Source organism: Heteronotia binoei, chromosome 1 (assembly GCF_032191835.1).
Source record: "Heteronotia binoei isolate CCM8104 ecotype False Entrance Well chromosome 1, APGP_CSIRO_Hbin_v1, whole genome shotgun sequence".
NCBI lineage: Eukaryota > Metazoa > Chordata > Lepidosauria > Squamata > Gekkonidae > Heteronotia > Heteronotia binoei.
The window spans coordinates 187205074-187219526 of record NC_083223.1 but is presented as its reverse complement, the minus strand read 5'-3'; the positions used below and the strand labels follow the sequence as shown (position 1 = coordinate 187219526).

At 47.0% G+C, this 14453-nt stretch overlaps 1 protein-coding gene across 5 annotated transcripts in view; it reads right to left on the bottom strand.

Annotated features, from left to right (window-relative positions):
* BABAM2 (BRISC and BRCA1 A complex member 2) overlaps window positions 1–14453 on the bottom strand; it is a 287811-nt gene that overhangs the window by 253359 nt on the left and 19999 nt on the right. For all 5 annotated transcript variants that reach the window (XM_060245154.1, XM_060245182.1, XM_060245163.1 and 2 more), the window contains exon 4: window positions 9100–9194. In XM_060245154.1, coding sequence (XP_060101137.1) covers window positions 9100–9194 — 95 coding nt within the window. The remainder of the gene's footprint in view (window positions 1–9099; window positions 9195–14453) is intronic.

Sequence of the window (14453 nt, the reverse complement as noted above, 5' to 3'; positions counted from 1 at the left end):
CCGTCCATCAGTAGACAGAGCTGGGTGTCATCGGCGTACTGGTGGCAACCCAGCCCATACCTCCAGGCAATCTGAGCAAGGGGTCACATGTAGATGTTAAACAACATCGGGGATAGAACCGCCCTCTGAGGCACACAACAGTTAAGCGTGTGTCTCCAAGATGATTCTCCCTCAATTGACACCCTTTATCCCCGACCTCAAAGGAAAGAGGAAAGCTACTGTAAGGCCAACCCTTGGATCGCTGCGTTGGCGAGATGGTGGGACAGCAACTGATGGTCGACCTTATCAAATGCAGCCAATAGGTCTAACAACATCAGTACCGCCGAACTGCCTCGATCCAGATGCCGCTGGAGGTCATCCACCAGGGCAGCCAAAACTGTCTCCGTCCCATGGCCTGGACGGAAGACGGACTGGTAGGAACGTAGGATGGAAGAATCCTCCAGAAAGCTCTGTAACTGTAGCGCTACTGCCCTCTCAATAATTTTACCCAAAAAGGGTAAGTTCGAGACCGGCCAGTAGTGTGCCAATTCAGCCAGATCTAAAGTGGACTAAAATTAGCATCTGTAATGAGATAATAATCCTGAACCCCTATTCAACCCATTGTGTCCATTGTTCTGACCTGGTGAATGAACTTATCTTCAGCAATCTTGCATTATAATCTCTTGAAGCTTCTCTGTTTCAGGACTACCATACTTGGATCAGCAATGGAATGACTAGCAAAAAAACAGGTTACTCACCTGTAATTGATGATCTTCGAGTGGTCATCTGTGCAGTCACACACATGGGTTTTCCTATCAGGACGAACCCTACCTCGGAGATTTTAAATAGCTAGCCTAGGCGTTATTTTTGGCGCGCACTCCCTCCCGCTCTGGGGAGCAGGCATCCACTGCGCATGCCTGTAGCGCGAGGGAGGCGCCCAACCCACTCAGTTTCTTTCCCCGCCGCTGACATAATAGGAGCGCGGATATATAAGACAAGTAGCCAGCAGCGGGGACGGCTGGGCGGGCGTGTGTGACTGCACAGATGACCACTCGAAGATCATCAATTACAGGTGAGTAACCTGTTTATCTTCTTCGTGGTCTCTGTGCAGTCCCACACATGGGTGACTGATAAGCTGATCTGCAAGGCGGTGGGTGCTGGCACTAGAGTTGGAGGAAAAAATAGTGCAAAGGTTAGTGCAACATAGGCAGCACATTATAGGCTATAAGGTAAGTAACTACTCACCAAGCCCGGACCAGCTTCTTAGTCAAAGATGGAGCGAAGAACTGCCTGTCCAAAGGATGCATCCCGCCTAGCACGAACGTCCAAAGCGTAGTGCGTGGCGAAGGTCGAGGAGGAAGACCAAGCGGCAGCAGCGCAAATGTCCTCCATGGATACACCCCTGGCAAGGGCAGATGACGTTGACAAAGCTCTTGTAGAATGAGCTCTTATGGCAGATGGAACTGGTTGCTTCGCGAGCTTGTAGCACAGCTCTATAGCAGCAACCAACCACTTTGATAGTCTCTGCGTAGATATCTTTTTTCCCTTATGACGGCGGCCGTAGGCCACGAAAAGTCTGGAGTCTGTGCGGAACGATGCAGTTCGATCTATATAGTAGGCGAGTGCTCTTCTCACGTCTAGACAGTGTAGAGCTTCTTGGCCCTTATCCGTAGGCCGTTGGAAAAAGGCAGGTAAGGTAGTGGTTCTATGCAGATGGAATGCGGAGACCACCTTCGGTAAGAAAGCGGGATCTGGCCGTAACACCACCTTATCATGGTGAAACATGGTGTAAGGCGAGTCCGCTCTGAACGCGCAGAGATCACTTGCTCTTTTAGCAGAGGTGAGTGCAACTAAAAGAGCCGTTTTCCATGAGAGGAGGTGAAGTGGTATCGTAGCCATAGGTTCAAAAGGTGGTTTTACTAGTTGGCTAAGCACTAGTGACAAACTCCAGCTAGGATACATTTGCCGTAGTGGTGGGTGCAAATGTAAGATTCCCTTTAAGAAGGATTTCGCAGCAGGGTGTGAGAAGACAGTTCGACCCTGTACATGCGGGTGAAAAGCTGAGATTGCTGCCAGGTGCACCTTCAGAGAGGAGTACGTAAGGCCCTTTTCTGACAAATGCAGCGTATATGCTAAGATTTGAGGCATGGAAGCCGAGGAGGGTCTGAAATTATGCTTGGTAGCGTAGATGGAAAACCTTTTCCATTTCATGGAATATGACTTCCTTGTTGACGGTTTCCTTGCATTAAGGAGAACGTGTCTTACTCCTTCAGGAAAGTCTGAGAACATATCCTCCAGGCCGTCAGGCGAAGTCTGTTCGGGTCGTGGTGCAGAACCCTGCCGTTCTGTTGGGACAGGAGGTTGTGTGCCAGAGGGAAGTGATGGTAAGTGCTTTCTGACAGGAGGAGAAGGGTTGTGAACCATGGCTGACGTGGCCACCATGGCGTCACGAGAATGCAATTTGTGTTGTCCAGTTGAATTTTCTGTATGCACCGTGTTATTAACGGAAAGGGAGGGAAGAGGAAGTGTAGTGGACCGGCCCACGTCTGTATGAAGGCATCCCCTGCAGACTGTTGTGAGGGCGGACCTCTCATAAAAAAGATCGCACACTGTGCATTGTCTGGTGCAGCAAACGCATCTATTGACGGAGTTCCGAATTTCCGGAATACTGGCAGAAGGTATGACCGGTGGAGTGACCACTCGTGGTCGTTGATGGAATATCTGCTCAGTCTGTCCGCTTGAACATTCTGTATGCCAGGAAGATGTACCGCAGTGAGGTGAATCTGATGGGCAATACTCCAATGCCACAGGTGCATTGCTCTTTTGCAAAGGCGGGTGGATGCTGTCCCTCCTTGCCTGTTTATATAAAAAACCGTCGCCACATTGTCTGAGGCGATCTGTACGTGTAGGCCTTGAAGAGATGGAAGGAACGATTTTAACGCTCTGTGAACAGCTAGAAGCTCTAAGCAATTGATGTGGAGCGACTGTTCGTACGGTGTCCATTGCCCCTGGACCGTGAGTACGTCGAGATGAGCTCCCCAGCCCCATCTCGAGGCGTCTGTTGTAACCACTGCTGATGGACTTGGCCGTAAAAAGGGCATTCCCGCAAGCAGGTGAGCTCGAACTGTCCACCATTCGAGCGAAGGGAGGATGTGGCTCGGAACAGTGAGGACCGTTCCTTGAGATTGGTGTTGGGGTCGAAACGCGCGGACGAACCAGATTTGTAGGGTTCGCATGCGTAGTCTTGCGTGTGTCAGAACTGCCGTTGTGGCTGCCATAAGTCCTAACATGCGCTGAATGTTGAAGGCCGCTTGTTTGGGTTGTTGCATTATTTGTGTGGCCAGCGTCTGAATGGAGGATATCCTGTCCACAGGAAGATACGCCTTGTGGTCCGTGGTGCACAAACGAGCCCCAATAAACTGAATGTCTTGAGTTGGGGTAAGGTGTGACTTTTGATGATTGACCTGGAGGCCCAGGTTTGCTAGGAGCGCAAGTGTGATGGAAATGTCCTTCATCAACTGTGTCCTTGAAGCTCCCACAAGGAGCCAATCGTCTATGTATGGGTAGGTTGCAACGCCGCGTTGCCTGAGGTACGCTGCAATAACCGCCATACATTTTGTGAATGTCCGTGGTGCCGTGGAAAGTCCGAAGGGCAGAGCTCGGAACTGGTAGTGGTTGTTGCCAACGGCGAAACGCAGAAACTTCCTGTGGCATTGGTGTATTGTCAGGTGGAAGTATGCGTCCTGTAAATCTACCAGTGCCATCCAGGAGTTTCTGGGGATTAATGGCAGAATCGATTGTAAGGTGATCATTCTGAATTTTCTGTGGCGGATGAATTTGTTTAGGGCTCTTAGATCCAGAATCGGGCGCTGTCCCCCATCCCTTTTCGGGACTAGAAAGTACCTGGAATAAAAACCTGTCCGATGATACTGGACTGGGACAGGCTCTATAGCCGCTTTGGCTGTTAAGGTGTCTATTTCTTCCTGAAGGGAAGGTGATGGGGGAGTGGAAACAAAATGATGTCTTTTTGGTGGTGCTTGGAACTCTATGGAGTAGCCCCTCAAAATAATGTTCAGAACCCATTTGTCTGTGGTTATTTGTTGCCAATTGTCGATAAATGGAAGAAGTCTGGAGACGTGCTGAAGTGGTAGAGGTAGAAAGTCAAAGAGACTGCTTCGATGAAGATGCAGCCTTTTTAGGTGGTTGTGGTCTCTGCTGTCTCTGGTTAAAGGATTGCTTTGGAGGAGGAGCTTTACGTTTCCAGTATTCAGATTGTCGAGGGGATCTGGAACGTTTGAAGGGGGTTGGTTTCCATGATCTGGGCTTATAGCTCTGTTGTTGTTGCTGCTGTTGGGCTACCCCCAATCTTTTCGCTCGTTTGCGGCTGTCATCCACGGTGGACAGTATATCGTCCGTTGTGGCATTAAAGAGACCTTGGCCATCGAAGGGAAGGTCTTCTATCTTGAATTTTAGATCAGGCTGCAACGAAGAGGATCGAAGCCAAGCATGTCGTCTTAGGGCAATGGAGGCGGCCATCGCCTTGGAAGTGCACCCCACAGAGTGACGGATGGTGTTTATCTGTTGCTTTGAAATCCTGTTGAGCTCCTGAAGTAGCTTGCAGGCTTGTTTCTGGGAGGGCTCAGGCAGGGCAGAGACTAGCGTATTCAGTTGGGAGGAGATATTGTGGGAATACGCGGCGAAGTATGCTAGGTAATTGTTGATCTTGGCAGTTGCCGTCGAGATTGAATACATTTTCCTTCCAAGAGTATCTAACTTCCTGCCTTCCTTCTCAGGGGGTACCGGGTGGCGGGTCTGTTTGGTTTTAGAAGATGAATGCACTATCAGAGAATTCGGTGCTGGATGGCTAAATAAAAATTTCGAATCCGGTGCTTGGATCCTATAAAGGGATTCGATTCGTTTTGAAGTCGGGGGAATGGAGGCTGGGTTGTCCCAAGCTTCTTTGATGGCTTCTAGGTGTACCGGCAGCATCGGCAGAAAGGAACCAGCAGGTAAATCTGAGTGCACCAGGTCGTGTACCACGTCTGTCACCTTGGGTGCATCCGAAGTAAGAGTTACGTTAAGTGCAGAGGCCATATTGGCAATCAAGTCCAGGTATGTCTTTGCCCCTTCGGAAGGTGACAAATCCGCGGGCTTGGCGATATCTGAAGCAGGGGACCCAGGGGACATGGACTGTATCGAATCCGATGATTGAGCTTCGGATTCAGCATCAGAGTCAGGTTCGGGTTCAGGTAGGTCCGGTCTGGTTGGAGTCGTGCTTTTGGGTTCCACTGGAATCGCACCCCTAGGTTTAGAAGTCGAAGTGGAAGGAGTCGGAGACGGCTGTCTCGGTGGTTGCTTGCTCCGTTGGACAGGAGTCGCTTCCTTGGATGGGTTCATGTGATAATCGGTTCGGTACCGAGAATGATGGTATCCGCAGCATGCATGGGATTCGATGGAAGGAGACCTTGAAGCATAATGGCGTCGCCTCGGGGACATGGATGGGGACCGAGATCTCGGGTTGTAGCGATGGCGGTCCCTCCCTCTACTAGGGGATCTCTCCGGGAAACGCGCATGATGGTACCTATATCTCTCCATGCTGGGAGACCTGGCTGGGAACCGATGCGCATCGAAGTACCTGTAAGCATCATGTTTGTACTGGATGGGATTCGACATATCGCGGAACGATCTAGGATTGATGTGGTGTCGAGTCCACTGTTGCGGGTCTCGAATCGGCTCCAGCGCAGGGTCTAGCATGGATCCATGCGGGGAAGGGGATCGGGACGGAATGGGAATAACTTCTTCCGTCTGCTGGTGCGGCGACTCCGTAGCCGGGGTGGTCACTTCCTGGGTGTCGGATCCGGGAGTGGAAGGCTCGCATTGCGTCTCAGGCTCATTCTGTTGTTCGGAGGATTTTCTCGAGTCCTTCGGAATCTTCGGGTCCTTCGGGTCTGTCGGTTTCCGCGGAGCCTTCGGATCGGACGGTTTTCTCGAATCCTTCTGGCCCTTCGGGTCGGAATGCTTATGTTTCTTAGTGTGCTTCCCGCCCTTTGGTTTAGTCGCCGCGGCCGTTTGTTCTGACGTTCTCGCGCCGTCGCCGGCTTTCGCGGCATCGCCGGACTTATGCTTGCTGGGAGCAATGGCCACTGAAGCTGCCGACCTTGCGCCGTCCCCTTGGGGAGTCAGTAGGGGAGGCGACTTACTTGCTGACGAAGATTGCGACATATCAGGCTGGAGCACAGACTCCATTAAGTGACTTCTGAGTCTAGCGGCTCTGTTTTTTCGCGCCTGTTTGCAAAATTGAAGGCAGTGCGCACAGGCGTCCACTTTATGGGATTCTCCCAAACAGAACAAGCAAAGCGAATGCCCGTCCGATGTAGGGATTTTCGCCCTACAGCGCGAGCACCTTTTGAAAGTTATTTTACTGTCCCTTCCTTCCATACGCCCGGGGGGGGGGGGGTGGGGGTGGGGGAAGGGAGGTCTGAGGAAAAAGCGGGGAAGATATTTATCTAAATCCTTTTTTTTTTTTTTTTTTTTTTTTTTGAAGATAAGAATATGAAGAAATAGCGAAGGATGAAAGAAGAGGAAACTTGAGGAAAACGAAGGCTAGATATCTGAGGTAAGTGAGGAGCGCAACGAGGTAGGACTATCCCGGGCGGCGGTTGGAAAGAAACTGAGTGGGTTGGGCGCCTCCCTCGCGCTACAGGCATGCGCAGTGGATGCCTGCTCCCCAGAGCGGGAGGGAGTGCGCGCCAAAAATAACGCCTAGGCTAGCTATTTAAAATCTCCGAGGTAGGGTTCGTCCTGATAGGAAAACCCATGTGTGGGACTGCACAGAGACCACGAAGAAGATTTAAAAGTGTTTCCACTGGCTTTTGAGTGTTATGGCTTTTAATATTAGATTTATGTCCATTTATTCTTTTGCATAGGAACTGAACTGTTTGTCCAAATCATAGAGCAGAAGGGCACTGCTGACATTTCATGGCATATGTATAAAATGTGGGATGGTATGGCTGGTGTTGTTAGGGCTGGTGATTATGTCAAATGGAATATGGGGACAGAGTGTTTCTCATATATATTGTTCTTGATCAAATATAGCTTTCTTCTGTCCATATTAACTATATGGACAACAGCAAACTTTTAAATGGAGGTGTAATCTGTGATGGCCTGCTCTAGATGGCCTAAACTAAACAGATCTTGTCAAATCTTGAAAGCTAAGCAGGCTTGATGCTCAAGATCTTTTAACGAAGACTTACCTTATAAGGAATGAGAAATGCCTGATGTTTAAGCTGGGTTCAGACAAGGAAGAGACCATATTGTAAATCTGCAGTGATTACTGAAATGTGTGGATTGACTATGAGGATCATGAAAAGCTATGATTGGTTTTAAATGAAATGGGTGTGCCATAACATCTGATTGTTTTGATGGACAAGTTATACTCTGGACAAGAGGCTACTGATAAGACAGAATATAGAGAAACAGAATGGTTTCCAGTTCACAAATGTGTCAGACAAAGGGTTTCCAGGCCAGTGCTGGAAAATACCTGGAGACTTTAGGAGTGGATCCAGGAGAGGGTGGGGTTTAGGAAGGGAAAGGATCTCAGCATGGTACAATGCCATAGAGTCCACCCTTCAAAGCAGCCATTTTCTCCAGGGGAAAAAATAAAGAGGCTCCGTTGTCAGTGCAAAATCTCAATATCAATCACCGGATAATAATTTAACACATATAATGTATATACAACTCTATCACTCATTAATATCCAATTCATATAATCCAAAAAACAAAATTCAAAAATTCAAATACAATGTTCATAACTGGAAACAATGTCTTTTCCACTCCCCCAATCAGTCTGTTGTATATGATTTCCAAGGGGCAAAGCCCTTTTGGTTTCACAACTTGTATCCAGCAACTTTGGGTGGAGTCCTTCAGTTTCCAGTGAAGTTTGTCACCGAGAGAATAAGGGACCGTATGCCCGGGGTTCCTCACGGTTTCGCAGAGGCGGTCCTTCGTCAGTCTTTTCTCTCATGTATTTTATCTCCTGGAGCCACAGTTCATATGTTTAAATGCATGGATCAACATATGTCAGTAACACTTCACTGGAACTCTCCCAGTAGTCATTACTTTTGTCTTCTTGATGGTCAATGTTAATCCTGCTTCGGCACTTTCTGCTTTAACCTTCAGCAGTACTAGTTCTAGTCTTCACTATTTTCTACCAGTAATATGGTGTCATCTACATATCTCAAATGGTTAATGTTCCTTCCACCAATTTCCACTCCTCCTTCATTTAAATCTAATCTGGTGTTCCTTATGGTATGTTCTATATATCAATTGATGAGTTAGAGAGATAAATCCATTCTTATGACCTAGGGTTGCCAGCCTCCAGGTGGGGCCTGGAGCTCTCCCTCTTTTACAACTGATCTCCAGCTGGCAGAGATCAGCTCCCCTGGAGAAAATGGCTGCTTTGAAGGGTGGACTCTATGGCATTGTACCATACTGGGGCCACTCTCCTCCCCAAACCCCACCCTCTCCTGGACCCACCCCAAAGTCTCCAGGTACTTTCCAACACAGACCTTACAACCCTACTTCAGGGATCTCCAATATTACATTTAGTTTGGTTCTTAGAGTCACCTTTTATTTTTAAAGTGACAGTGGCTTAGGAAATGATTCAGAATCTCCCTGAAGAGGCTAGACCGCCACAGATTTCCCACACATATACACACAAGGACCATGGATCTAATTGTAATATTTCGGTAAAAGGAGAAATTAAATTACCATGTGATACACAGAAACATTAAAACCATATAACACTAAAAATGGGCAGGCAATATTATCTGCTGCTTAAAATATAATAGCTAAAGCAATACTTAAAGATAAGACTATTTGGCGTATTTATACCCCCTCCTGAACAAAAAGCTCATCGTAGCTAACACTAATTAAAAACATACAATGACCTCACTAGAAAATGTAATAATAGCAGTAAGTAGCCCACCACCACCAAATACAGACTGGAACAAGAGATATTTTCCACACTTCTCAAAGCAAGCAAAGAGCTGGACTGATGCATTTTACTGGGGACTAAGTTGAAAAGCCAAGAGAGTTCATGAACAATGCAGGTGTACTCACATGTAAGGCAGAGGGATCAGGAAGGAATTCAGCATCCTCTCCAAAGATAAAGTCAGGTGGCAGTTCTGGATAGTGAGCATTAAAAATTATATCCCCTATAAACAATGAAGGAAAATATTTTAACTGTTATGGGAAAATCAATGGATTTTTTTGCAACAAAACAAAACAAACACCTCTTTAATGTTTGAATTATGCACCAATTCAGCTCCCTTAAATTTCAACCTAGACAGGGCCAGTGCCACTGAGTAGGCCAGGTAAATGGCCGCATGGGGTGGCATCCGGCCACAGGGGCACCCAGCCCTGCAGAAGGAAGTGCACAGAGCTGGGAGAGGCGGGCGAGCAAGGCTCTGGCTTCAGCTTCCTTCCCTCCCCTTTCTCCTCCCCTCAGCCAGGTTGGCCTCACCTCCCTCTGTCTCTTGCCCATCTGCCTTCCATCCCCACACATAGTCCTTGCCTGCCTGCCTTCCCTTGCTGCCTCCTCAATTGTCACTGTCAGCTGGGGCCCAGGTCAGGTGCTGTGGTGGAAAAAACTTGCTAGACCAAACCTTCCCCCTGACATGCCAGCTTTATTTATTATTATTTTTGGATCAATTTTTTTTTATTTTGCAATATATTGAAAGATATTCAAAATTTCTACTACTAGAAATTCTACTATCAAAATTTAAATATAATTCTTCAATTTAAATATAATTCTTTAAAGGTAAAAATTCACATATATAGACAACTAAAAATTATCATTCACTTAACTTTATCTTAACTCCAATATAACTACTATTATTGTTCCTTAACTTAATTCTTAATTCTTATTCATCGGTATTACATATTTAATCAAATAACCATAATCAATTCTTCTTTCCACTTTAAGAGTTCAATTAATACTTATTAAACATTAACCATAAAGTTCATAATCAAGGAGTCACCACTTCCGCCTTAGACTCCCACCAGTCCGGCTTTCGTCCAGGCCATGGGACGGAGACAGTGCTGGTCGCCTTGGTGGATGACCTCCAGCGGCATCTGGATCGAGGCGGCGTGGCGGTGCTGATGTTGTTAGACCTGTCAGCTGCGTTCGACACGGTCGATCATTGGCTACTGGCCCGCCGGCTCGCCGACGCAGGGATTAGGGGGTCGGCCTTACAGTGGCTTTCCTCCTTCCTTGATGGACGGGGAGAAAGGGTGGCAATTGGGGGAGAGCTGTCCCGGAGGCGCTCACTAGTGTGTGGGGTGCCACAAGGGGCAGTTCTCTCTCCGATGTTGTTTAACATCTACATGCGCCCCCTTGCCCAGATTGCTCGGAGGTTTGGGCTTGGGTGCCATCAATAAGCAGATGACACCCAGCTCTATCTACTAATGGACGGCCGACCTGACTGCGTCCCAGAAAACCTGGACCTAGCATTGCAGGCTGTGGCAGGTTGGCTTAGGTTGAGTGGGCTGAAGTTAAATCCAACGAAGACAGAGGTCCTTTGCTTGGGCCGCGGTGCCCCGGGAAGGGAAATCCCCTTACCGGTTTTTGACGGTGTGCTGCTGAAAGCAGCCCATAGGGTCAAAAGCTTGGGGGTTCTTCTGGAGCCTTCATTATCAATGGAGGCACAGATAGCGGCCACTGCCAAGTCCGCGTTTTTTCAGCTCCGACGGGCTAAGCAGTTGGCCCCCTTCCTGGAGCGCCGGGACCTAGCAATGGTGATCCATGCTACGGTCACCTTGAGACTGGATTACTGCAACACCCTCTACATGGGGCTGCCCTTGTGCCGGACTCGGCGACTGCAGCTGGTGCAGAACGCGGCGGCTAGGCTGTTGTTGGGGCTCCCAAGATGGGAGCACATACGGCCAGGGCTGCGTGGACTGCACTGGCTGCCAGTGGTATACCAAGTCCGTTACAAAGTGCTGGTTATTACCTTTAAAGCCCTATATGGCCGAGGACCTGCCTACCTGAGGGACCGTCTCTCCCCATATGAGCCCCAGAGAGCGCTGAGGTCAGCTGAAAAGAACCAGCTGAATATCCCTGGGCCAAGGGAGGCCAGATTGAAGGCCACCCGGGATCGGGCCTTCTCCATTGCAGCTCCACTGCTGTGGAATCAACTCCCAGAAGAGGTACGGGCCCTACGATGTTTAGATCAATTCCATAGGGCCTGTAAGACCTACCTCTTCAAAATAGCCTTCAACTAATGCTGAGCCAAGAAAGTACCGCCGGATATGTTTTTTAGCTACTGAACCTTACTGAAGACCTAATGTTATAGCACCACTATGTTAATGTTAATTTTAATATAACTTGTAAATTGTTTTAATGATGATTTTATAATTATAATTGTTGATGTATATTATATTTTTATGCTGTGAGCCGCCCTGAGCCTGCCCTGGCGGGGAGGGCGGGATACAAATAAAAAGTATTATTATTATTATTAAAAATTATTCAAATCTTGATCTTATCTTAACTCACATAAACTCACTATATTAACTCAGCTACTTATATTCCATTACTAGAACAGTACTCAATAATCAGTCCTTCTTTCTCCTTTAAAGTTCAATTAATGTTATCAAAAACCACTAAATGACTCTTCACCTTCCATTGTAACTCCACATAATTTTGGAATTTATTCCAGTCTTCTTTAAATTTCTCCAGATTACAGTCTTTTAAGATTCTAATAAGTTTGTCCATTTCACTCCAATTAAGGCCCTTTAAGATCCAGTCCCATTTTTCAGGTATTCTGTCTTGCTTCCACATTTGCGCATACAATGTTCTTGCAGCTGAAAGCAAATACCACAACAATGTCCTGACTTGCTTCGGAAAGCTTTCCATTTGTAATCCCACCAAGAAAACATCTTGAGCTCTCTTAATATTATATCCCAAGATTTTCGATATCTCTTGTTGAACCATAAGCCAGAATTGCTTCGCTTTTTCACCACATGTGATAGAAAGAACCTTCATGTTTTTTACATTTCCAACACCTATCAGAAACTTGATTACTCATTTTTGCTAATTTTTAGGCATCATATACCATCTGTACAGCATTTTAAAACAGTTCTCTTTTATATTATAATGCGTTGAAATTTTCATAGAGTTCTTCCATAGGTGTTCCCACATCTCCATTTGTATTTCTTTGTTAAAGTTTATTGCCCATTTAATCATTTGAGGTTTAACAACCTCCTTTTCTGTAGACCATTTCAGTAACAACTTATACGTCCTTGAAATCAATTTTTCATTTTCACCCAACAGCATTTTTTCCATTTCTGTTTTTGCATATCTTATACCTGTACTCCAGATATCTTTTTCTACCAAGCTTTTAATTTGAAGCAGTTGAAACTAGTCAAATTTTCCCTGCAATTCTTCAGCCGATTTCATTTCTACTTACCTCCCTGAAATTTTAGCAGTTGTTCATATGATACATATTTCTCTTCTTGTGGACTTTGAGACAATTTTATAACTTCAGTTGGAACTATCCAAAGAGGTTTTCTCTCATCACCATATTTATTATATTTTTTCCAAGTAGTCAACAAGTTCCTCCTTATATAATGGTGTGAGAAAAATCCATCCATCTTCTCTTTCCCATAATACAAATATGCATGCCAACCAAAAGTATTTCCTTGACCTTCCAGAGCCAATCATTTTTTATTAGTCAAAGTCATCCAGTCCTTAATCCATACAAAACATACTGCATCATGGTGTAGCATTAAATCAGGTAATTGGAAACCACCACTTTCTTTTGCATCCTTCAGGATTTTCATCTTAATTCTTGGTTTCTTGCCCGCCCATATAAATTCTGAGATCTTTCTTTGCCAAAGATTAAACTGTTGCTTATCTCTCACAATTGGAATGGTTTGAAAAAGAAACATAATTCTTGGTAGAACATTCATTTTAATTGCAGATATCCTCCTCAACATAGATAAATTCAATTTATTCCATTTTAGCATCTGACATGCCAACTTTAGATGGCCAGGGATTTGTTTTCACATGAGGAAGCAGGCAATCTCCCACCTGTCACTTGCACTGAGCCCAGACAGAGATTCTTCATGCCTTGTCTGCTGACCCTACGCCTCTCTCTGTGCCCAACATTTCCACCAATTTGCTTTCACACAGCTCCCCCACACCCCGTTTACCAGAGAATCCAACCAGGAAAGGCATTACAGTGGCATGAAGGAGGGACAGAACAAGCCAGCAGGAGGGGTGGGTGGCTGAAGCGGCTGGGCCCCATTGGGGGATCTGGGGAGAGCAACAACATTGGCATTGCACACAGCCTTTTCAAGATGGCCACCTCTCCTAGAAGACCTGCAGAGGTGGCTGTTGTGGGACTGGTGATATGGAGGGAGCACAGAGAAGCCAGACAGACAGACAGCTCCATGCGCCTTGCAATGGCAAGAGCCAATCTTGTGGGCTGCTGCAACTATGTACAAGTCCACCATGAAGGCGGAGGGGGGGGGGGCTAGAGCTGGAGGCTTCCACTATGAGTAATACTGTTAGCTGAGGTGAGAGGGTGGTGGCAGCAGTGATGAAAGGGGGAGAGTGGTTTGGGGGGGGGGGGAACTGTTGTCTGGGTCTGCGGAGCCCTAGCGATGACCTGCTTCCTGGGTAAGGAATTCTCTGAGACAGTGGCCAGCTGCCCTGCTCAGTCTCAAAACCTCTCAGGCCTCTTTGCCAGCTGTTCAGTAGACTTTTGGTGGGTAAAGAAGAGCCCCACTAAGCTGCACTCTGTTGGCCTCTGGAGTTGTAGTTTCTCTATCTGCCTGGTGCTCTCATTTCTCTGGGCAGGGTCTGTCCCCATCCCTCAGCAGCCAGGAGTTGTTGTGGAAAGTAGGACCTTGGAAGATAATCATGGTGGTTGGGTACATTAGGAAGGGAGTAGATAGTCCTTCAGATATGCTGGTCCTAAGCCATTAGGGCTTTAAAGGCCAACATCAACACCTTGAATTGTGCCCTATGTCATATTTAGAGCCAATATAGAGGAGTCGAGTCTGGAGTGATGTTGTCCCTACAACGCTGAATAGTTTTCAAGGACAGCCCCATATAGAGTGCTTTGCATTAACCTAATCTAGATGTAACCAGGGCATGCACCACAGTGTCCACATCTTTTCTGCTCAGGAAAGTCTGCTGTGTTGGGAGAGGGCAGCAGCATAAGGTCTCAGCCTCTATGCCCTGTTTGTTTGGCATTCCAGGGCAACTGGTTGGCTGCTGTGTGAAACAGTGTGCTGGACTAGATGGACCACTTGTCTGATCCAGCAGGCTCTTTTTATGTTCTAGGTCAGCATTGTGGTTTTTTGTGCAGTGGCCAGAGAGGTGGGTCTCAAAAGTCCATGCTCAAGACATGAAAGCTACAGCCTTTCCTCACTGCAACCCAAGCAACTGGCACACTAATGTCTCTGTT